We start from the raw sequence: 25475 nt of genomic DNA, 5'->3' as shown, positions 1-25475 counted from the left end.
GTGCACCCGCCCCACCCCACCGATCGCCCCCCCAGCCCTCCGATCTGTGGTCCGCTCCCCTCCGTCCTGTGCTCCGCTCTCCCGACCTCCTGTCCGCTCCCCCCGTGCTCCAATCCAACTCCCCCCGCACTCCGATCCACCCCCCCCGCACTCCGATCCACCCCCCCGCACTCCGATCCACCCCCCCGCACTCCGATCCACCCCCTCGCACTCCGATCCACCACCCCCCCGCACTCCGATCCACCCCCCCGCACTCCGATCCACCCCCCCGCACTCCGATCCACCCCCTCGCACTCCGATCCACACCCCCTCGCACTCCGATCCACCCCCCCGCACTCCGATCCACCCCCCCGCACTCCGATCCACCCCCCGCGTTCCGATCCACCCCCCCCATGCTCCGATCCACACCCCCCCATGCTCCGATCCACCCCCTCCTACCCCCCCCCCCCCTCCCCACGCCATCATACTTACCGAGCCTCCCGGGGTCCGTCCGTCTTCTTTCCTGGGCACCGCCATCTTCCAAAATGGCGGGTGCATGCGCAATGCGCCCGCCGAATCTGCCGGCCGGCAGATTCATTCCAATGTGAATTTTGATCACTAAAACAATCTAGAGCAAAGCTGCCGCACAGCCCTTCCTTAACCAACAGCGATACAAACGGTGTGCGTGTCACTTCTATGGGTCCGACTCTCCGGTCGAGGTGCATGCTGGAAAAAAGTCACGCCACTGGTACTATGTAAGAAGAAGCGGCAACACTCACCGGTCCTGTGTGGTCCAAGTATTTATTGATAAAACACAAACATGGTATCTTCACGGCATCGGGAAACAGACGAACAGGGAGGTGAGCAGGATGTGACGACGGTCGTTTCGCGCCGACGATAGCGCTTCCACGGGTCTAAGGAACAGGAGCGAGACGCGGGTCTAAAAAGGAAGGCGAGGGGAAGAAGGCCCCTCCCCTCCTCTAGATCCCCGCCCTCCTGCCCACTGCACCTACAGACAAGGTAATCATACGTGACAGGCGAGTTAAAAAAGAGCCGGGACTAATCCGGATCATTAACACCATAGCTCCCAGTTAAAAACATGAACATAAACAAAGAAATATAAGACCCCAACGGCCGAGACGGGCATGAGGATCAGATGTAACAATACCATCCTCTTACAAAGCGCAGTGAGTCAATCGCATAATATCAAATACATTTATAACCGTAGGGATAATATCAATACCCCACCATGAAAAGGTAATACGTCCAACATACACAAATTGCAGTACATAGAAGTCTAACATAAAGCGGAACAAAAAGCCTGGAAACGCAACTTAACCCAAAAAGACAGCCATATCGATTTTATCGTTTAAACCTGCTGGACCAACCGCCCGCGTGCGCGATATCCACTGCGCCTCCTTCCTAAGCAGCAATTTATGCACATCGCCACCTTGTGCTGGAACGACCACCTTCTCAATGCCCGCAAAAGTAAGAACATCAGGATCCCCCCGATGGGTATCCCTGACGTGCTCGATTAGCCTCGGTGCACCTATGCCAGTACGAATAGACCTATAATGTTCTCTAAATCTAATGCACAAATGCCTAATAGTTTTGCCGATATAGTATCTTTTACAGGGACAGAACACCACATATACCACGTAATCGGTCTTGCAAGATATAAACTGTTGAACGGTATATTTAATAGGCCCAATGTCCAAAGACCGTCCAGTCAAGTGCTGTTTACATGAAAGGCAGTGACCACAACGGAAATTCCCTTTAGGAATGCACTGTTCCAACCAATTAGATTTTGGATTGGAAAAACGATTCCGCACCAGTACATCCCTAATTCATGTACTTCGTCTAGTAGATATAAGCGGCCCTCTTGCCACTTTTTCCGCCAGATCTCTGTCACCTGCCAGCACATGCCAGTGTCTCCTAATCGAAGCTCGGATCTCACGGTCCATGGGACCAAACCGAAAAGAAAAGGAAAACCGCTGGCCCCCAGGAACTCCACCCCTACTCGTCCCAGACCGCTCACGTCCAGCCACCCGCTTCACTGCCCCTTGTAACACACTGGCGGGGTAACCCCTAGCTCGAAGTCTCTCGCATAACTCGCCAGACTGCCTCTCAAATCCCGACTGGGTATTATTAATCCTTCTCGTCCGGAGAAGTTGGCTATAAGGCAGTGAACGTTTTGTGTGTAAAGGGTGGAAGCTGTCAAATGTAGGACAGAATTGGTGGCAGTGGGTTTTCTATGGACCGAGGTACAGATATCCCCATCTTGGATTTTCACTGCTACATCCAAGAACTCTAGATTCTCTCCCCCAAACACGGAGGTGAAAGACATCCCCATAGAATCCAAGTCAGGGATACCCATCGGGGGGATCCTGATGTTCTTACTTTTGCGGGCATTGAGAAGGTGGTCGTTCCAGCACAAGGTGGCGATGTGCATAAATTGCTGCTTAGGAAGGAGGCGCAGTGGATCTTGCGCACGCGGGCGGTTGGTCCAGCAGGTTTAAACGATAAAATCGATATGGCTGTCTTTTTGGGTTAAGTTGCGTTTCCAGGCTTTTTGTTCCGCTTTATGTTAGACTTCTATGTACTGCAATTTGTGTATGTTGGACGTATTACCTTTTCGTGGTGGGGTATTGATATTATCCCTACGGTTATAAATGTATTTGATATTATGCGATTGACTCACTGCGCTTTGTAAGAGGATGGTATTGTTACATCTGATCCTCATACCCGTCTCGGCCGTTGGGGTCTTATATTTCTTTATGTTCATGTTTTTAACTGGGAGCTATGGTGTTTATGATCCGGATTAGTCCCGGCTCTTTTTTAACTCACCTGTCACGTATGATTACCTTGTCTGTAGGTGCAGTGGGCGGGAGGGCGGGGATCTAGAGGAGGGGAGGGGCCTTCTTCCCCTCGCCTTCCTTTTTAGACCCGCGTCTCGCTCCTGTTCCTTAGACCCGTGGAAGCGCTATCGTCGGCGCGAAACGGCCGTCGTCACATCCTGCTCACCTCCTTGTTCGTCTGTTTCCCGATGCCGTGAAGATACCATGTTTGTGTTTTATCAATAAATACTTGGACCACACAGGACCAGTGAGTGTTGCCGCTTCTTCTTACATAGTACCTGAATTTTGATCACTGTGATAAAACCTCACAGTGATCAAAATAAAAAAAAAAAAAAACAGTAAATGACCCCCCCCCCCTTTGTCACCCCCATAGGTAGGGACAATAATAAAATAAAGAATTTTTTTTTTCCCACTAAGGTTGGAGTTAGAACTAGGGTTAGGGTACGGTATGGGCACACGTATTCTGGTCCTCTGCGGATTATTCCGCAGCAGATTTGATAAATCCGCAGTGCTAAACCGCTGTGGATTTATCGCGGATTTACCGCGGTTTTTCTGCGTATTTCACTGCGATTTTCTATTGGAGCAGCTGTAAAACCGCTGCGAAATCCGCAGAAATAAGTGACATGCTGCGGAAAGTAAACCGCTGCGTTTCCGTGCAGTTTTTCTGCAGCATGTGTACAGCGATTTTTGTTTCCCATAGGTTTACATTGAACTGTAAACTCATGGGAAACTGCTGCGGATCCGCAGCGTTTTCCGCAGCGTGTGCACATACCTTTAGAATTAGGCTATGTGCACACGGTGCGGATTTGGCTGCAGATCCGCAGCGGATTGGCTGCTGCGGATTCGCAGCAGTGTTCCATCAGGTTTACAGTACCATGTAAACATATGGAAAAACAAATCCGCTGTGCCCATGGTGCGGAAAATACCACGCGGAAACGCTGCATTGTATTTTCCGCAGCATGTCAATTCTTTGTGCAGATTCCGCAGCGTTTTACACCTGTTCCTCAATAGGAATCCGCAGGTGAAATCCGCACAAAAAACACTGGCAATTTGCGGTAAATCCGCAGGTAAAACGCAGTGCCTTTTACCAACGGATTTTTCAAAAATGGTGCTGAAAAATCTCACACGAATCCGCAACGTGGGCACATAGCCTTAGGGTTAGGGTTGGGTTGTGGTTAGGGTTAGGGGTGTGTTGGGGTTAGGGTTGTGGTTAGGGGTGTGTTGGGGTTAGGGTTGTGATTAGGGTTATGGCTACAGTTGGGATAAGGGTTAGGGGTGTGTTGGAGTTAGAATTGAGGGGTTTCCACTGTTTAGGCACATCAGGGGGTCTCCAAATGCAACATGGCGCCACCATTGATTCCAGCCAATCTTGTATTCAAAAAGTCAAATGGTGCTCCCTCACTTCCGAGCCCCGACGTGTGCCCAAACAGTGGTTTAGCCCCACATATGGGGTACCAGCATACTCAGGACAAACTGCGCAACAATTATTGGGGTCCAATTTCTCCTGTTACCCTTGAGAAAATAAAAAATTGCTTGCTAAAACATCATTTTTGAGGAAAGAAAAATGACTTTTTATTTTCATGGCTCTGCGTTGTAAACGTCTGTGAAGCACTTGGGGGTTGAAAGTGCTCACCACATATCTAGATCCGGTAAGTTCCTTGGGGGGTCTAGTTTATAAAATGGGGTCACTTGTGGGGGGTTTCTACTGTTTAGGCACACCAGGGGCTCTGCAAACGCAACGTGACGTCCGCAGACCATTCCATCAAAGTCTGCATTTCAAAAGTCACTACTTCCCTTCTGAGCCCCAACGTGTGCCCAAACAGTGGTTTACCCCCACATATGGGGTATCACCGTAATCAGGAAAAACTGGACAACAACTTTTGGGGTCCAATTTCTCCTGTAACCCTTGGGAAAATAAAAAATTGCGGGCTAAAAAGTCATTTTTGAGAAAAGAAATTTTTTTTTTATTTTCATGGCTCTGCGTTATAAACTTCTGTGAAGCACTTGAGGGTTCAAAGTGCTCACCACACATCTAGATTAGTTCCTTTGGGGGTCTAGTTTCCAAAATGGGGTCATTTGTGGGGGATCTCCAATGTTTATGCACCCAGGGGCTCTCCAAACGCAACATGGTGTCCGCTAATGATTGGAGCTAATTTTCCATTTAAAAAGCCAAATGGCGTGCCTTCCCTTCAGAGCCCTGCCGTGCGCCCAAACAGTGGTTTACCCCCACATATGGGGTATCTGCGTACTCAGGACAAACTGCACAACAACATTTGTGGTCCAATTTCTCCTATTACCCTTGGCAAAATAGGAAATTCCAGGCTAAAAAAATCATTTTTGAGGAAAGAAAAATTATTTTTTATTTTCATGGCTCTGCGTTATAAACTTCTGTGAAGCACCTGGGGGTTTAAAGTGCTCACTAGGCATCTAGATAAGTCCATTTGGGAGACCAGTTTCCAAAATGGGGTCACTTGTGGGGGAGCTCCAATGTTTAGGCACACAGGGTCTCTCCAAACGCGACATGGTGCCCGCTAACGATGGAAATAATTTTTCATTCAAAAAGTCAAATGGCGCTCCTTCCCTTCCGAGCCTTACCATGTGCCCAAACAGTGGTTTACCCCCACATGTGAGGTATCGGTGTACTCAGGAGAAATTGCCCAACAAATTTTAGCATCCATTTTATCCTGTTACCCATGTGAAAATGAAAAAATTGAGGCTAAAAGAATTTTTTTGTGAAAAAAAAGTACTTTTTCTTTTTTACGGATCAATTTGTGAAGCACCTGGGGGTTTAAAGTGCTCACTATGCATCTAGATAAGTTCCTTGGGGCGTCTAGTTTCCAAAATGGGGTCACTTGTGGGGGAGCTCCAATTTTTAGGAACACGGGGGCTCTCCAAACGGGACATGGTGTCCGCTAAAGAGTGCAGCCAATTTTTCTTTCAAAAAGTCAAATGGCGCTCCTTCCCTTCCAACCCCTGCCGTGAGCCCAAACAGTGGTTTACCCCCACATATGAGGTATCAGCAAATTGGACAACAATTTTCGTGGTTCAGTTTCTCCTTTTACCATTGGGAAAATAAAAAAATTGTTGCTGAAAGATCATTTTTGTGACTAAAAAGTTAAATGTTCGTTTTTTCCTTCCATGTTGCTTCTGCTGCTGTGAAGCACCTGAAGGGTTAATAAACTTCTTGAATGTGGTTTTGTGCACCTTGAGGGGTGCAGTTTTTAGAATGGTGTCACTTTTGGGTATTTTCAGCCATATAGACCCCTCAAACTGACTTCAAATGTGAGGTGGGCCCTAAAAAAAATGGTTTTGTAAATTTCGTTGTAAAAATGAGAAATCGCTGGTCAAATTTTAACCCTTATAACTTCCTAGCAAAAAAAAATTTTGTTTCCAAAATTGTGCTGATGTAAAGTAGACGTGTGGGAAATGTTATTTATTAACTATTTTGTGTCACATAACTCTCTGGTTTAACAGAATAAAAATTCAAAATGTGAAAATTGCGAAATTTTCAAAATTTTCGCCAAATTTCCATTTTTATCACAAATAAACACAGAATTTATTGACCTAAATTTACCACTAACATGAAGCCCAATATGTCACGAAAAAACAATCTCAGAACCACTAGGATCCGTTGAAGCGTTCCTGAGTTATTACCTCATAAAGGGACACTGGTCAGAATTGCAAAAACGGCAAGGTCTTTAAGGTCAAAATAGGCTGGGTCATGAAGGGGTTAAGGCTATCTGGAGGATCTCTTCCCTGTGCCTGATAGGCCATGGTAATAGTGGATCTAATCCACCTGGCAATAGTGGATTTTGATGCCTTTTTTCCCCTATTAGGACCCCCGTACAGGACAAAGAGATTACTATCCTGCCTCCAGGCCCTAGTCATGTCCAAGTATTTCAACACCGTCTCCCTAACATCTAAGTTATGGAAGAAAGCTTTTTTTTGATTTTTAGGAAACTGACAAAAGGACGGAAGAACAACCTCTTGGCTAATATTTGACACTGAGGCTACCTTGGGAAGAAAACCTGGGTCAAGCCTCAAGACCAACCTATCATCAAATATCTGCAGATAAGGTTTCTGGATGGATAGGGCCTGAAGTTCCCCCAATCTTTTGGCTGATGTAATGGCCACTAAAAAGACTGCTTTTAGGGAAAGATTAGCAATATTTATATCCCTCTCTATATCAAAGGGCTCTTTGCATAATACATTAAGGACTAAATTAAGGTCCCAGGGAGGAACAGACTTCCTGATTAGAGGTTTCAGCCTTGAGACCGCTCTAGAGAACCGAGCGATCCAAGGGTGGGCAGCAAGGGAAGAGTCATAAAATACACTGAGGGCTGCAATTTGAACCCTCAAAGTACTCGGTTTGAGCCCCTTGAACCCCTGTTGTAGGAAATCAAGAATCCTGGGTATGTTAGGGTGATCAACATCGATTGTTGTGTCTCCACAAAAACTGAAGAATTTCTTCCAGGTTCTGAGGTATATTGCTGAAGTCACCGGCTTCCTACTTGCTTGTAGAATAGAAATCACTCCTTCTGAAAGGCCTCTTGCCCTCAGGATTTGCCGTTCAGGATCCAAGCTGTTAACCGCAGCTTCTCTGGGTTCTGATGGAGGATCGGACCCTGAGAAAGTAAATCCCCCCTGACTGGAAGATGGTAAGGACTGTCCACTGCCAGCTTCTTTAGAAGGGGGAACCAGCTCCTTCCGGCCCAGAAAGGGACCACCAGGATCACCCGAGATCTGTCCTCGCAAATTTTCCTGAGTACCCTTGGTACTAATGCCAGAGGGGGGAAGGCGTATAGCAGACCCGAGCTCCACGACTGAGAAAGGGCATCTACCCCTGCTGGATTCTCCTGAGGATTTAGTGAGAAAAAGGTTCTTATTTTTGCATTCCTTCTGGTTGCGCATAGATCCACGGTCGGGGTTCCCCAGCGTTGACACAGGGTATCGAAAATTCTGCTGTTCAGTTCCCACTCTATGGGCGATAGTTTTTCTCTGCTCAGAAAATCCGCAACCTGGTTCTTTGAGCCTTCCAAGTGAACTGCTGAAATCGAAAGTACCGATCTTTCTGCCCATTCGAAGATCTGATCCGCCAGATGTTGTAGCTTCGGATGCCTCGGGCCCCCTTGATGGCGAAGGAAAGCTACCGCCGTCGTGTTGTCCGATAAGATCTTTAGATGTCTGTTTTTTAGTAGGGTCCGGGCTGAACACAAAACCTTCCAAACCGCCTGTAGCTCTCTGTGGTTTGAGGAATTGTTGCTCTCTTCCGAATTCCATTGTCCCTGGTAGTATCTTCCGAGTACCTGGCCGCCCCAACCTTGTTGACTTGCGTCCGTGGTTACCGTGACTGCCGGGGTCTGGATCCATGGGACCCCCACCTGAAGGTTCTCTGACACCGTCCACCATCGTAGGGATTTCCTGACTCGATAGGATAGGACAAACTGTCTGTCCAACGAAGACTGTCTTCTGTCCCATGTTATTAGAACTGCTCTTTGTAATTGACGGGAATGGAATTGGCTCCAGCTGACGCATGGGATACAAGCTGTCATCAGGCCTAGGATTTTCATTGCATCTCTTATTGTCACCCGAGTTCTTGCAAACTGTCGAAACTTCTTCATCAGGTCTGACCGCCTTCTGTCTGGAAGAAAAGACTTCCTGATCTTCGAGTCTAGTATTACGCCTAGAAACTGTCTTCTTGATCTTGGGGTTAAGTGTGATTTCTCCCAGTTCAACACCCAACCTAGTTTCTGCAGTGTGGAGATCACCAACTGAGAATCGATCTTGAGTTGGCTCACTGAGTCTGCCACTAACAGGAAATCGTCTAGATATGGTATTATAATGATATCTCGCTTCCTTAGGTAAGATACGATCTCTATGATGAGTTTTGTAAAAACTCTTGGAGCCGATGCCAGTCCAAATGGAAGGCAACGGAATTGATAGTGGAAGACTGAACCCTCTTTCTCTATCGCGAATCTTAGGTACTTTTGATGTTGAGAAAAAATTGGAACGTGATAATACGCACTTTTTAGATCCAAAGTGCACATTACCACGTCCTTCCCTAATAGGGAAATTGTGGAGCGAATGGACTCCATCTCGAATTTCTTGTACGACAGCCATCTGTTTAGCGGCTTGAGGTTTATGATGGTTCGGGATTCTCCTGACGGTTTTATTATAGAGAAAAGACCCGAGTAGTGACCTGTTCCCATTTGGTGAGGAGGTATGGGAGATATTGCCTCCATCCGGAGGAGATCCTGAATGTCTGACCACATTGGTGAGACTGAAGAGAGACGGGCGTTGGAAATGAAAATTTTTTCTGGGGGACGAGATACGAACTCTATCCTGTACCCCTGAGATATAACATGAAGGACCCACGGATTTGAGGTAATTTTTTCCCACTCCCCCAGGTAATTCAACAACCGACCCCTTATCCTGGTGGCGTCATTTCCTTCGGAACTCAGACCTAGGATTTGAGGGACCTGGATCCCTATTCCTGATCCTATTTTCTCCCCCTTTCTGATAACTCCATCTCCCTTGTTTACCTTTACCCCTATAGTCTGATCTCTGACTATAATAGGGTCTACGAAAGGGCTGGAATTTTTTCTTTTTTTCTTCTGGTAACCCCTTCTTTTCATCAGAAGCTTTCTCCAGAATGTCGTCTAATACGGGCCCAAAAACTCAGCCCCCTGAAAAGGGAATGGAACATAGTTTGTTCTTAGAAGGAACATCCCCCGACCAGCTTTTTAACCAAATGGCCCTACGTGCTGCATTAGATAGCGATTGCCCTCTGGCTGTGAACCTGACAGATTCTGCCGTAGCATCTGCAAGAAACCCCGTGGCTAGTTTAAGTAAAGGGATAGCATTGATGATAGTCTCCCTAGAAGTTTTGGCTGACAATTGATCCTTTAAATCGTCAACCCATAGATGCATGGCTCTCGCCACAGATGTCGCCGCAATATTTGTGCGGATCACTGAGGCCAAACTTTCCCAAGTTTTCTTAAAGAGACCATCTGCCTTCCTGTCCATGGGTTCCTTTAAATTCGAGGAGTCCTCGAATGGTATGGCAGTTCTCTTAGATACTTTCGCTAGTGGGATGTCAATTTTAGGTATATCTTCCCAGTCCTTGACCTCCTCATGGTCAGAGGGAAGACGGAGTCTAAAGTCTCTCGGGATGGATATCCTCTTCTCTGCCTCCTCCCACTCTTCCAAAATCATTGAGCTGCGGGAAGAGGTGAAGAAGGGGTCAGTAGCTGCAATCTCCTGAGCAAAAGCCGAGACTGAACTCGGACTCACCAAATGTGGGCATTAACCGGAAAGACTTTTGAAGTCTGCGAACGGAGCCCCCCCGAACATCTCATCCTGCATGGAGAGAGAGGTCGAAGGTTCTTCAACCTGCATAGTTTGCCTGATCGCACCCAGCAGTTCGTCAATATCGTTGGAAGAGAATAGATACTTTTTCCCCTTATGAGGAGGGTCTCTACATACTTCCTCCTCTTCCTCTATATCAGATTTGGATGGACTGTCCTCAGATGACGAATCTGACTCTCTCTGCCTCTTCCTAGACCTGGGAGGATCCTGGAACTCAGACTGGATCGGCTGGGAGGCAGATAGGTTAGATATAGAAGCCTGCACTTCTTCTCTAACCATAGCTCTCATGCTTGTTATTAGAGAGGCCGGTTCCTCTCCTACGATACGAGCGGTGCAGGACTCGCAAAGAGGCTTCTGCCATGAGGCATTAAGCTTTGTGGCACATATTGGACATCTCTTAGTTTTGCCCGTCTTCTTATCCCCAGATGAAGGACGCCCCTGGAATAGATAAAGGGACCACTACTAGTACCTTTAATGGGGCTGTAGGGGGCACACCTTAGTGGGGACTCACATGCGTCAGGGAATCCTGCTTCCCCGGGACCTCCACACTGACAGCAGGTATAGCACTTGGATCCATTACAGCTGCTGCGGTGCCTAGTGCACGCTATCTAGCACTTACCTTAAATCCTTTTGCTTGTGTCCCAGCACTCCCACAGGAGCGATGAGGAAGACCGCCCCCTTGCTGCCGCCGTGACCCGGAAGTGATGCGGCAGCGGTGAACCGGAAGTTCAATGCCCGTCTACCGCCGAGGAACACATGGAGTCCAGCCCAACACTCTGCCGTACCTGCCTCGCACCGGAATGTCTGCGAAGGGATCATCCTGCAGAGACCACGCGCAGGTACGCTGGGGTAGCCTTCTAGGGTCGAGAGCCCCCAGGGGGAATCGACCCCTCACCAGGAGCAGCGCTGCACTGGCGTCGCTGAGGGACCCGATTACTTAGGTGTCGGCGATACAGAGATTAACCCGTGGGAAAGAAGAGGCTGAGCCCCCCCGATCCACACGCTCTGTAGGGACAGCGATCTCTCGTCGTTCCTATCCACAGTGGGACAGGAAAAACACTGAAGGGTGGAAGGGGGAGGGTCCTTTTAAACTCTCGTGTTTCCTGTCGCACTGCGAATAAGAAGGACGTCCTCCATGGTGCTGTCAGGTGGTGACCTGGAAAAAAACATTTTCTTTACTTTCTTAGTTTCCTCAGGGGAGTTGAACCTGAATTTGCCTGATCGCTTCTAGTACATACAGCAATTATATAGTAAAAATCACAGTCTTCTATGATGCCCAACCAGAGGTTGGACGTCACAGGGGAGATCAGACAGGTGACATTCAGCTTGCCCCCAGCTTTCATAGCAACAAATCATCTCCCTGCGTTCACGTTGCAGGGAAGTCGATGGCAGCCAGAACTAATATCTGGGTGGGATCTAGAAGCTTAACCCCTTAGTGACAGAGCCAATTTGGTACTTAATGACCAGGCCAATTTTTGCAATTCTGACCACTGTCACTTTATGAGGTTATAACTCTGGAACGCTTCAACGGATCCCGCTGATTCTGAGATTGTTTTTTCGTGACATATTGTACTTCATGTTAGTGGTAACATTTCTTCAATATTACTTGCGATTATTTATGAAAAAACGGAAATATGGCGAAAATTTTTAAAATTTTGCAATTTTCAAACTTTGTATTTTTATGCCCTTAAATCAGAGAGATATGTCACGAAAAATAGTTAATAAATAACATTTCCCACATGTCTACTTTACATCAGCACAATTTTGGAAGCAAAATTTTTTTTTGTTAGGGAGTTATACGGGTTAAAAGTTGACCAGCAATTTCTCATTTTTACAACACCATTTTTTTTAGGGACCACATCACATTTGAAGTCATTTTGAGGGGTCTATATGATAGAAAATAATGAAGTGTGACACCATTCTAAAAACTACACCCCTCAAGGTTCTCAAAACCACATTCAAGAAGTTTATTAACCCTTTACGTGCTTCACAGGAACTGAAACAATGTGGAAGGAAAAAATGAACATTTAACTTTTTTTTGCAAACATCTTAATTCAGAACCATTTTTTTTATTTTCACAAGTGTAAAAACAGAAATGTAACCATAAATTTTGTTATGCAATTTCTCCTGAATACGCCAATACCCCTTATGTGGGGGTAAACCACTTTTTGGGCGCACCGCAGAACTTAGAAGTGAAGGAGCGCCGTTTGACTTTTTCAATGCAGAATTGGCTGGAATTGAGATTGGACGCCATGTCACGTTTGGAGAGCCTCTGATGTGCCTAAACAGTGGAAACCCCCCACAAGTGACACCATTTTGGAAACTAGACCCCTTAAGGAACTTATTTAGATGTGTGGTGAGCACTTTGAACCCCCAAGTGCTTCACCGAAGTTTATAACGTAGAGCCGTGAAAATAAAAAAATCGCTTTTGTTTACACAAAAATGATCTTTTCGCCCACAAATTCTTATTTTCACAAGGGTAACAGGAGAAATTAGACCACAAAAGTTGTTGTGCAATTTATCCTGAGTACGCTGATACCCAATATGTGGGGGTAAACCACTGTTAGGGCGCACCGCAGAGCTTGGAAAAGAAAGAGTGCCGTTTTACTTTTTCAATGTAGAATTGGCTGGAATTGAGATCGGACGCCATGTCGCGTTTGGAGAGCCCCTGATGTGCCTAAACAGTAGAAATCCCCCACAAGTGACCCCATTTTGGAAACTAGACCCCCCATGGAACTTATCTAGATGTGTGGTGAGAACCTTGAATGCCCAAGTGCTTCACAGAAGTTTATAATGCAGAGCCGTGAAAATAAAAAATATTTTTTTTTCCACAAAAAAGATTTTTTAGCCCCCAAGTTTTTATTTTCACAAGGGTAACAAGAGAAATTGGACCCCAAAAGTTATTGTCCAATTTGTCCTGAGTATGCTGGTACCCCATATGTGGGGGTAAACCACTGTTTGGGCGCACGGCAGAGCTCGGAAGGAAGGAGCGCCGTTTTGGAATGCAGACTTTGATAGAATGATCTGTGGGTATTATGTTGCGTTTGCAGAGCCCCTGATGTACCTAACCAGTAGAAACCCTCCACAAGTGACCCCATTTTGGAAACTAGACCCCCCAAGGAACTTATATAGATGTGTGGTGAGAACTTTGAATGCCCAAGTGCTTCACAGAAGTTTAGAATGCAGAGTCGTGAAAATAAAAAATATTTTTTTTTCCACAAAAAAGATATTGTAGCCCCCAAGTTTTTATTTTCACAAGGGTAACAGGAGAAATTGGACTGCAATAGTTGTTGTCCAATTTATCCCGAGTACGCTGATGTGCCATATGTGGGGGTAAACCACTGTTTGGGCACACGGCAGAGCTCGGAAGGGAAGGAGCGCCTTTTTGGAATGCAGACTGATAGAATGGTCTGTGGGCATTATGTTGCGATTGCAGAGCCCCTGATGTACCTAAACTGTAGTAACCCCCCACAAGTGACCCCATTTTGGAAACTAGACCCCCCAAGGAACTTATATAGATGTGTGGTGAGAACTTTGAATGCCCAAGTGCTTCACAGAAGTTTAGAATGCAGAGTCGTGAAAATAAAAAATATTTTTTTTTTTCACAAAAAAGATATTGTAGCCCCCAAGTTTTTATTTTCACAAGGGTAACAAGAGAAATTGGACCCCAGAAGTTGTTGTCCAATTTATCCCGAGTACGCTGATGCCCCATATGTGGGGGTAACCCACTGTTTGGGCGCACGGCAGAGCTCAGAAGGGAGGGAGCACCATTTGACTTTTTGAGCGCAAAATTGGCTGTCGTGTTTGGAGACCCCCTGACATGGCCCCAACCCTAACCCTAAATTTAGCCCCAACCCTAACCCTAAATTTAGCCCCAACCCTAACCCTAAATTTAGCCCCAACCCTAGCCCTAACCCTACCCCTAACCCTACCCCTAACCCTAGCCTAACCCTACCCCTACCCCTACCCCTAACCCTACCCCTAACCCTACCCCTAATTTTAGCCCCAACTGCTGTTCTCCTGCCGGCCGGCAGATGGAGACAGATGGCGGGCGCACTGGGCATGCGCCCGCCATTTTCTTCTGCCGGCGGCCAGGAGGAGCAGCAAGAGGATCCAGGGACACAGGTGAGTATTGTAGGGTCCCCGAATCCCCCTATTTCTCTGTCCTCTGATGTGCGATCACATCAGAGGACAGAGAATTACACTTTACTTTTTTTTTTTTTTGCGGTCGCCGGTAAACAGTTAATTACCGGCGATCGCAAAACAGGGGTCGGTAAAACCGACCCCGATCATGCTCTTTGGGGCCTCGGCTACCCCCGGCAGCCGAGACCCCAAAGATTCTCCCAGTGCCGGCCGGCGGGCGCACTGCGCATGCGCCCGCCATTTTGAAGATGGCGGCGCCCACCGGGAGACACGAGGAGCATCGGGGGAGCTAGGTGAGTATTGGGGGGCCACCTGGGACCCCTTTTCTCTGTCCTTCGATGTGCGATCACATCGGAGGACAGAGAAATTAAAAAGAGATCGCGTTTTTTTTTTTTTTGCGATCGCCGGTAAACGGTTAATTACCGGCGATCGCAAATGCGGGGTGGGTTAAAAAACCCCCGAATCATGTTCTCTGGGGTCTCGGCTACCCCCGGCAGCCAAGACCCCGGAGAAAATCGGCCTCTGGGGGGCGCTATTTACTTTTTCCACAGCGCCGTTAATTAACGGCGCTGTGGTTTAAGTACCCTTAGCGGCCGCCGTTAAAAGGCGTATCGGCGGTCGCTAAGGGGTTAAACACTGCTTTCAGCAAGTGTCAGTGGCATTTAAGGCTATGTGCACAGGTTGCGGATTTTCTGCGGATCCGCAGCACTTTTTACCATGCAGAAACGCTGCAGATCCACAAGTAATTTACAGTACAATGTAAATCAATTTTAAAAAATGCCAGCATTATAATAGAGGCAGAATCTGCTGTGTGTGGAGCACACTCTGCTTCCAATTCCGCTACAAAGTCCCTGACACTTTCCATGATTGTCTTTTTTTAAACTGACTAGGGCTTGCACAAATTCATGCACCCCATAGTGGCACAATATTCCACATTCTGACTGCTCTTACTGTAAAGAACCCTTTCCTATTTAGCTGCTGGAATCGCCTTTCCTCGATTCAATCCAAACGTCTGATATTCACGGTCTGAGTTTGTGACTGTGATATCTACAGGTCTATGAGGCTGTTCAGTTTAGGTAGGGATCCTCTGTCAGTCAGAATATTGCAGCCAGTCCTTGGACTTTGAATTTCAGACGAGTGAAATTGGTTTCAAATGTACTTTCTCATGGGGAAAAAAAATATGCAGAGGATTTTCCGCTGCAAAATTACATACAGGAATACCACTGTATATTGCAGTTGGAAGGGATTTTAAAAAAAAATTCCCATTTATAGGTCGGGATCACACATGCGAGAAACACGTCCGTGTCTCGCATGTGAAATCCAAGCTCTGGCGCCGGCACTCCAGAGCGGAGCGTGCGGCCGCATAGGAACACATGGAGCTGCACGCTCCGCTCCCAAGTGCCGGCGCCAGAGCTTGGGTTTCACATGCGAGACACGGACGTGTTTCTTGCATGTGTGATCCCGGCCATATACAGTGTATCATTATTATTATACATTTTTATAGCGCCATTTATTCCATGACGCTTTACATGTGAAAAGGGGCAAATATAGACAAGTACAATAAACATGAGCAAAAACAAGGTACTAACAGGTACAGAAGGAGAGGGGACCATGCCCGCGAGGGCTCACAGTCTACAGGGGATGGGTGAAGATACACTAAGAGAGGTTAAAGCTGGTTGTGCTGCGGTTCAGTGGATTGAGGATCGCTGCAGGCTTGTCGGAAGAGGTGGGTCTTCAAGTTCCTTTTGAAGCTTTCCGTTGTAGGTGAGAGTCTGATGTGTTGGGGTAAAGAGTTCCAGAGTATGGGGAAAGCACAGGAGAAGTCTTGTATACGGTAGGTAGAAGAGATAAAAGGGGAGCAGAGAAGGAAATCTTGAGAGGATCGAAGGTTGCGTGTAGGTACTGTAAGTACCAGGAGACCATGTCAAAGATGTATGGAGGAGACAGGTTGTGGATGGCTTTGTATGTTTTGAACATAGCAAGGGTTTTGAACTGGAGTCTCTGGACGATAGGAAGCCAGTGAAGGGCTTGGCATAGGGGAGAGGCTGGGGAGTAACGGGGAGACAGGTAGATTAGTCAGGCAGCAGAGTGTAGGATGGATTGGAGTGGTGCCAGAGTGCTAGAGGGGAGGCCAGAAGATAGTAGGAGGTTGCAATAGTTGAGGATGGAGATGACAAGGGCGTGCACTAGTGTTTTTGTGGTGTCTTGGTCAAGGAATGTGCGGATCCAGGAAATATTTTTGAGTTTGAGGAGGCAAGAGGAGGCATGGGCTTGGATATGTGGCTTGAAAGAGAGGGCAGAGTCAAGGATCACCCTGAGGCACCGAGCGTGTGGAACTGAGGAAAGTGAGCAGCCATTGACATTGATGGATAGGACTGTTGGAGGGGTATAGAGTGAGTATTCAAATCTGCGTAGACTAAAAATACACTTAGTATGTGAGGAACCTGAGCGTTTTTCTTTATAGTTATCAGCCCTGCTCTACCTTACGTATCCCGTTCTGAAAGGCAATGTAAATATACATCATTCACCTTTGATGGCTCAGTGTAAAACTTTCATATCTCATATCATAATTTCAGCAAAATCGATACAACAATTAATAATAATAATCTTTATTTTTATATAGCGCTAACATATTCCGCAGCGCTTTACAGTTTGCACACATTATCATCACTGTCCCCGTTGGGGCTCACAATCTAAATTCCCTATCAGTATATCTTTGGAATGTGGGAGGAAACCGGAGTACCCGGAGGAAACCCGCGCAAATACGGAGCGAACATACAAACTCTTTGCAGATGTTGTCCTTGGTGGGATTTGAACCCAGGACTCCAGAGCTGCAAGGATGCTGTGCTAACAACTGCGCCACCATTACAAGGAAAATACAGAAGGACTCATTTTCCTGGTGTAACACATGCACTAACCAATAATCAATAACGTGATTATTTATACACGGCAATACCTCATCAAAAAAACATTATGTGACTATATCTGGGTCATTGACTATTACCTTAAGCATGCGGATTTCCCGTAAGGCAATTTTCTTAATCACTGGATCATCTTCTGACTCTAAGAACTTCTTTATTGCTACAATCTGTCCCGTGTCTCTATTCCGGCATTTAAAGACAACTCCATAAGAACCTTCTCCTATTTTACCGATCTTCTCGTACTTCTCCATGAGTTGAGGCGAGCTCGGTCTCGGAATGCAATCCTGTGGGGCTCAGTCGTGGGCAAAAAGGGCAGAATCTTTTTTTTTTTTTTTTTAAGTGGCTGAGTCTTCCCTTGGGCAGTACCTGGAAACAGAACAAAGGAGCTAGTTACAGCATAATTTATTCTGAATGGTCGATACAGAAGTAGATAGAGCATGACATAAGAGGATAATTTATGGTATGTCTCTAGCTCTATATTCACTACAGCTATTGTTGAGCTGAATAGCCAAAGCCATGGGGAAAATAATCCATATTAGTGCAGAAATATACAAGAGAAGCAAGGCACAAACTTGAATTTGATGTTTCATTTGTGATTAATGTCATTTGAATCCTAAGGGTATGTACCCATATGAGAGAAAAAAAGTTCCGATATCTGGATCGAAAAAACAGACGAGTGCCATGCGAGTATCATGTGATTTTCACACCTAGCATCCGATTTACATCCGAGTGTATTGCGATTGCTATCCAATTGAAATGCAATTTAAACATGAGCTTTTACATACAGCTGTTCTCCATGTCATTTACACATTGTTTTCAAAGGAAATATTTGTCAAAACACACACACGCACATGTACACTGCACAAAAAAATAAAGGTAAATCTTTATTCATTACATAGTGGAATGTGTTGAGAACAATAAAACCAAAAATGATCAACGTAAATCACAACTAATAACCCACAGAGGTCCGGAGTTGGAATGATGCTCAAAATCAAAGTGGAAAATGAAGTTACAGGCTGATCCAACTTCAGTGGAAATGCCTCAAGACAAGGAAATGATGCCCAGTAGTGTGTGTGGCCTTCACGTGCCTATATGACCTCCCTACCACGCCTAGGCATGCTCCTAATGAGGCGGCAGATGGACAGTCTGTGGTGCAACGTGACGTTGGTGACGTTGCATCACCGCAAGTCTAGGTAGCTACGTTCCCCTGCATTCCATTCATTCCCCACTTTTTATAGGCAGGAGCACAGCTGCATTAGCAGAGCTTCTGCTTGCAAAAAATTAATTAACACCTTCTGATGGATTACATTGTGGGACTTGACTGTAACATCGAAGAGGTATGGGATATTGTTGTTTTTTATTTTAACTTTGTTTCAGGTGACAAAGGTCTTCAATTGGATTGAGCGTTTAACAAACTATTACAACACCATGTGTCTTTATTTCATTAAAATACTTTTTTCCTAATGTGTGTTTTTTTAACCCTTTATGAACATAGGATTAATAATGGATAGGTGTCTTATTGACACCTCTCCATTATTAACCAGGCTTAATGTCACCTTACAATAGCAAGGTGATATTAACCGTTTATTACTCCATATCCCACCGCTACAGGGGAGTGGGAAGAGAGAGGCTAAGTGCCAGAATAGGCGCATCTTACAGATGTGCTTATTCTGGGGTGGCTGGGAGCAGATGTTTTTAGCCGGGGGGGGCAATAACCATGGTCCCTCTCTAGGCTATTAATATCTGCCCCCAGTCACTGGTATTCCCACTCTGGCGGAGAAAATTGTGTAGGAGCCCACGCCAGATTTTTCCGTGATTTAACCCTTTATTTTAACGGCTAGAGCACCCAAATTTTGCACACATACACTTCTAACATTACTAGTGAGGAATATGTTAAAAAAAAGGGATATGAAAAGGTTTACTGTATGTAAACCATGTCTCATATCCTATCGGGTTTCGGAAGGAGATAGCAAAAGCCGGCAATTGAATTACCAGCTTTTCTGCTATCTAGCGCTATATGAAATATAAATATTTGTATATATATGTGTCTCACTGACACACATTATATATATATATATATATATATATATATATATATATATATATATATATATATATATGTGTAACTGTATATATGTTTTTACGAATATTTGAGGCCATGGATCCATTCTATGTCCATTTTGAAAGCCAGCCAGAAAATCTCGCCGTACGGATGCCATACGGATGACACACGGATAATTTTTGGAGAAAACTCGCATCCTCGCATTGAATACGGATCACTGTTAAGGAAATTTTCTGCGTATCTCGGCCATCAAAAACGGACCGTATTTTTATGCGTTGTGTGTGACTCCGGCCTAATACCGAGAATGAAGTGTAGCCCAGTGTCCTCTCTGGGGTGTTCTCAGTATGCAGTGGTTAATATCTACCAAAAGGGGTCGAAGAGGACAACCAGAAAACCACTGCCAGGGTCATGGCCTCAAAAAGACTTGCTGATGTATGAGGGTGGCGAAAGCCAACACGTCTGATTTGATCCCACAGAAGAGTTGTCAGGACACGCAGAGAATCGCCACTTGCCATATTTGGCAATCGCAGACTACCAAGAGTCCCATGCTGACTCCACGTCTCCTGAAAGTGACTGCATGGGACACGTGAACTTCAGGTCTGGACCAAGGAGCAATGGAAGAAGGCAGCTTGGTCTGATCTATCACTTTTATATCATGTGGATGGCCGAGCACCTGTGCATCACTTACCTGTGGAAGATATAGCATCAGAGTACACTATAGGAAAAGGACAAGCTGGCGGAGGCAGTGCGATGGGGCAAGGTTCTAGTGGAAACCTCACTAATCTGATATTGATGACGTATTCTAATTCTGGTCATCAACAGATGAAGCTAAACACTTTAAAAATTACTTGAAAAGCGCTTTAACGTCAAATTACAGCTTGAGGTTGAATTTCACAACTTGAGATGTGAACAATATTGCAGTAGTCTGGATTTATACAAGTTTATCAATGCAATATCATGTATGCATACAGTGATGGGTATACATCTAACAAAATATAAAACAGACTGCATTGCAACAAAATAAAAAAGGAAATAAACAGAACATCAAAGTCTTGGCCACAAAAAATTTAAGTGACGTATATGCAGGGTTTTACATTTTTTTTTCTCTTTTTTAAAGGAATGATTCAGGATATTATACAGCAAAGTAAAAGGATTTTGGTGGCTGGCTCAGGATTTCATGGTTACTTTCCCTGGGGCAGACCTCAGCATATAAAGTCGTATCTCTTTTCCCGAGTTATTGGCTCATTGTCAAAGTGTGAAGTTGAGGTGTAATTTAATGCTTCAGAACAAACAGAGGCCTTGAGGCTCATGCAAACTGCAGACCATCCGGCTCCAGCAGTGACATTAGATGCTCCATCTCTGGTGAACCGATATGCCCCGACTTTGTACATTGGGCTTCCAGTTTCCTCTCTCGCTTTATTTTCTTTTTATTTTACTTTTATAATCTCTTAAACACAACATAACCATAAGTCACAGCACATCATTTTGCACACAGACACACTGTGTCTGTGTGATTAATAAAAAAAAATTGATATTTTGGATGCATATCTATAGGAAGGTATTTTGCAAGTTACAACTGAGGCGCATCTTTGGAGTTGCAATTTTGTAACAGCCAAAGAGCCACAAGCAAGCAGAAGTTTTTTTATCTAGTTGGACAAAACCCCCTAGCCAAGTAGCCAAAACAACTTATGCTGGTGCTAGATGGCGACTTTGACCATGACACAGGTCATACACCACAAGATCTCTCCATGCAGCTGCTACATTGAAACGTAATGCACAAATGGGTTGAACTGTGAGCCACAAAGTACTGCGACCGTGACAAGTCACAAAAAAAATCCAACTGACTCAAACGTTTTGCATCTTGACTGTCACAGTATTCAGTGAGTTGCAAATGCAATGTAACCCCATTCACCTGCATTAGGCCGGTTTCACACGTCCAGATAATTCCACTACCGGAAAAAAAAAAAATCGGTACCGGAATTATCCGTGTCCGTGTGCCCCTACGTTTCTGTGGCACATCAGTGTGGCACACGTGCGGCCACTGGGTACCACACGCACCGTGCTGGGTACCACACGTACCAGCATCTGGTGCTGAAGCCGCGATTCATATCTTCCCTGCAGCAGCGTTTGCTGCAGAGAAGATATGAATAATAGTGTTTAAAATAAAGATCTATGTGCCCCCCGCCCTCGTTGGCTGTCGCTGCTTCCTGTTCTGGCCGCATCTTCTCCTGTATGCGGTCACGTGGGGCCGCCGATTACAGCAATGAATATGCAGCTCCACCCCTATGGGAGGTGGAGCCGCATATTCATTACTGTAAATGAGCGGTCCCACGTGACCGCATACAAGAGAAGATGCGGCCAGAACAGGAAGCAGCAACAGCCAACGAGGGAGCTTGGTGAGTATTTTCAGAACAGCGGGGGGGGGCGCACAGGGGGCGGGGGGGCTTTGGGCACATAGATCTTTATTTTAAACACTATTATTCATATCTTCTCTGCAGCAAACGCTGCTGCAGGGAAGATATGAATCGCGGCTTCAGCACCACTGGGGGGGGACAGTGCTTAATGTAGCGCTGTCTCCTGCACGGCACACGGACTGCACACGGACAACGTCCGTGTGCGGTACGTGTTTTACATGGACCCATTGACTTTAACCCCTATCTGACCTTGGACGGGATAGTACGTCCAAGGTCAGATCCGCTGCTTTGATGCAGGGCTCCGCGGTGAGCCCGCACCAAAGCCGGGACATGTCAGCTGTTTTGAACAGCTGACATGTGCCCGTAATAGGCGCGGGCAGAATCGCGATCTGCCCGCACCTATTAACTAGTTAAATGCCGCTGTCAAACGCAGACAGCGGCATTTAACTACCGTTTCCGGCCGGGCGGCCGGAAATGACGTCATCGCCGACCCCCGTCACATGATCGGGGGTCGGCGATGCGTCTGGATGGTAACCATAGAGGTCCTAGAGACCTCTATTGTTACTGATTGCCGGTGGCTGTGAGCGACACCCTGTGGTCGGCGCTCACAGCACACCTGCATTTCTGCTACATAGCAGCGATCAGCAGATCGCTGCTATGTAGCAGAGCCGATCGCGTTGTGCCTGCTTCTAGCCTCCCATGGAGGCTATTGAAGCATGGCAAAAGTAAAAAAAAAAAAAAGTTGAAAAAAATGTTAAAAAAATAAAAAAAATATAAAAGTTTAAATCACCCTCCTTTCGCCCCAATCAAAATAAATCAATAAAAAAAAAAATCAAATCTACACATATTTGGTATCGCCGCGCTCAGAATCGCCCGATCTATCAATTTAAAAAAAGCATTAACCTGATCGCTAAACAGCGTAGCGGGAAAAAAATTCGAAACACCAGAATTACGTTTTTTTGGTCGCCGCGACATTGCATAAAAATGCAATAACGGGCGATCAAAAGAACGTATCTGCACCAAAATGCTATCATTAAAAACGTCATCTCGGCACGCAAAAAATAAGCCCTCAACCGACCCCAGATCACGAAAAATGGAGACGCTACGAGTATCGGAAAATGGCGCAATTTTTTTTTTTTTATTTTTTTTTTTAGCAAAGTTTGGAATTTTTTTTCACCACTTAGTTAAAAAATAGCCTAGTGATGTTAGGTGTCTATGAACTCGTACTGACCTGGAGGAATCATAGTGACAGGTCAGTTTTAGCATTTAGTGAACCTAGCAAAAAAGCCAAACAAAAAACAAGTGTGGGATTGCACTTTTTTTGCAATTTCACCGCACTTGGAATTTTTTTCCCGTTTTCTAGTACATGACATGCTAAAACCAATGATGTTGTTCAAAAGTACAACTCGTCCCGCAAAAAATAAGCCCTCACATGGCCAAATTGACGGAAAAATTAAAAAGTTATGGCTCTGGGAAGGAGGGGAGTGAAAAACGAACACGGAAAAATGAAAAATCCCATGGTCATGAAGGGGTTAATGGGTCCATGTAGTACGTGCGCTCCCACGAATACTGACATGTCTCCGTGTTTGGCACATGGAGACACGGTCCGCAAAAAATCAATGACATCTGCACAGATGCATTGATTTTTATGTGTCTACGTGTGTCAGTGTCTCCGGTACGTGAGGAAACGGTCACCTCACGTACCGGAGACACTGACGTGTGAAACCGGCCTTATGCTGTGATGTAGCAACTGCACAGGGCGATCTCAGGCCAAAGTCACGGTATCACTCCAGCCTTATTTATGGTGGGAATAGTTAGTGATTTTAGGCAGCATTTTTGCCCGTCTGACATCTTACAGTATAGACAGCTCAAGTTATATAACGTCTGCATTTCAGCATCAGGAGGTGACGCCCTGCTTGCCAGTAAAGCTATGTTCATACGTTGCAGTTTTGCAGCATGTTTTAATGTTAATTTTACAGTACCAGCAAAGTCTGAGATTTCAGATATCTCATGCACACACAGGTTTTTATTCCCTGACTGATTTGGAAAACTATAAAACCAACATGAGGACACAGAGTGCAAAACAGGTCTTCATAAAACATCACATTTTATTCCAATATTTAAAAAAAAAATGAAATATATACAATCAGATATAAGTAAGATGCAAACAGAGTATTTCTAAAAAAGGGTGATGCCAGTACATGCGTACAATTTTTTATTTTAAACAAATATATATATGGCAATATATGAATTAGCTGGGCCTAAAAACAAGAGACCCTAAAAATATACCCCTAGTCAAGGACAATTGCTATGACTATTGCTAAATACATTTTGGCCAAGAAAAAAGATCAAGTACTTACATCAAGCTGGTATGTAGATATGTAGGGGTAAAGTACATATGTGTTGGCCCATCAGCTCCAATGCACGTTTCACCCAAGGCTTCATCTGACGAACACTAAGGGTATGTGCACACGTATCTGTGAGGGCTGCGGATTTTTCCGCAGCGGATTTGATAAATCCGCAGTGCAAAACCGCTGCGGTTTTTCCTGCGGATTTATCGCGGTTTCTATTGCGGATTCCGCTGCGGGTTTACACCTGCAGTTTTCTATTGGAGCAGGTGTAAACCTGCAGCGGAATCAGCACAAAGAATTGACATGCTGCGGAATGTAAACCGCTGCGTTTCCGCGCATTTTTTTCCGCAGCATGTGCACTGCGGATTTCGTTTCCCATAGGTTTACATTATACTGTAAACGCATGGGAAACCGCTGCGGATCCGCAGCAAAATCCGCAGCGTGTGCACATACCCTTAGGCTGCACGCAGCGTCCAATCTGCAGCGAATACTGACTGTGGTCACATACCCTTAGAATGATGGGAGAAGTGCTCTGCCAAATACGGAGGCAGTTACCACCTCCAAATGAATACTACACAGAAGCAAATGTAATCAACACCTCCTAATACCCTGAAGTCAAGTTCCCATGAGTGTATTTACGGACCGTATGCCGTCCGTGGAAAAATACATTTTGCAATAATCACTAGTTTCTTCCTTATGACCTATGAGACTCACCCAAGTTTATGGACGAGCAAAGAACTAAAAAATTGGAGCCACCCTATAGCAGACAATTTTTAATAGATACATTGCAACTACATAGGAAATTATTTAATCTTGTGCATTTTTTTTGTATAACTGCTACTACGTAAAAATGGATGCATTCGGATGACAAATGAGAAGAAAAAAAAGTTTTGTCCAGAAAACTTGGACTTTTTTTTCATAGACACTTGTGTAAACTAGTAGCCTAATAGAATGAAGCAAGTGTGAACAGGTACAAGCCTCCCATCTTCATATAATGTCGTCATCCTCCTTGCTTCTGTTGTGGCTCCTGTACAGGTGTACTTTGTCTGCCCTGTTGAGGGCAGCGTAAAGTACTGCAGTGCGCAGGCGCCGGGCCTCTCTGACATCCTCAACAGGGCAGAGAATTACACCTGCGCAGGAGCCGCGACAAAAGCAAGGAAGAGGACATCGTATGAAGATGGGAGGCGCTGGACCCGGACTGCATCACCCATCGGACCGAACTGCACCGGACCGCCCCTGGGTGAGTATAATCTAACTTGTTTTTCTTATCTTTCAGTTTACATCGGGGGCTTATCTACAGTATTACAGAATGCTGTAGATAAGCCCATGATGGCGGTGGCCGCAGCTTATAGGGCCAAATTAGGTGACAGATTCTCTTT

At 45.6% G+C, this 25475-nt stretch overlaps 1 protein-coding gene across 2 annotated transcripts in view; it reads right to left on the bottom strand.

The window, feature by feature from the left end:
• CDKL1 (cyclin dependent kinase like 1) overlaps positions 1-25475 on the bottom strand; it is a 92664-nt gene that overhangs the window by 50193 nt on the left and 16996 nt on the right. For both annotated transcript variants that reach the window (XM_069735290.1, XM_069735283.1), the window contains exon 2: positions 17353-17635. In XM_069735290.1, the coding sequence (XP_069591391.1) occupies positions 17353-17520 (168 nt within the window). In that variant the 5' untranslated portion in view covers positions 17521-17635. The remainder of the gene's footprint in view (positions 1-17352; positions 17636-25475) is intronic.

The sequence above is a fragment of the Ranitomeya imitator genome, chromosome 1 (assembly GCF_032444005.1).
Source record: "Ranitomeya imitator isolate aRanImi1 chromosome 1, aRanImi1.pri, whole genome shotgun sequence".
In the NCBI taxonomy this organism is placed as follows: domain Eukaryota; kingdom Metazoa; phylum Chordata; class Amphibia; order Anura; family Dendrobatidae; genus Ranitomeya; species Ranitomeya imitator.
This window is presented reverse-complemented; position numbering and strand designations above follow the sequence as displayed.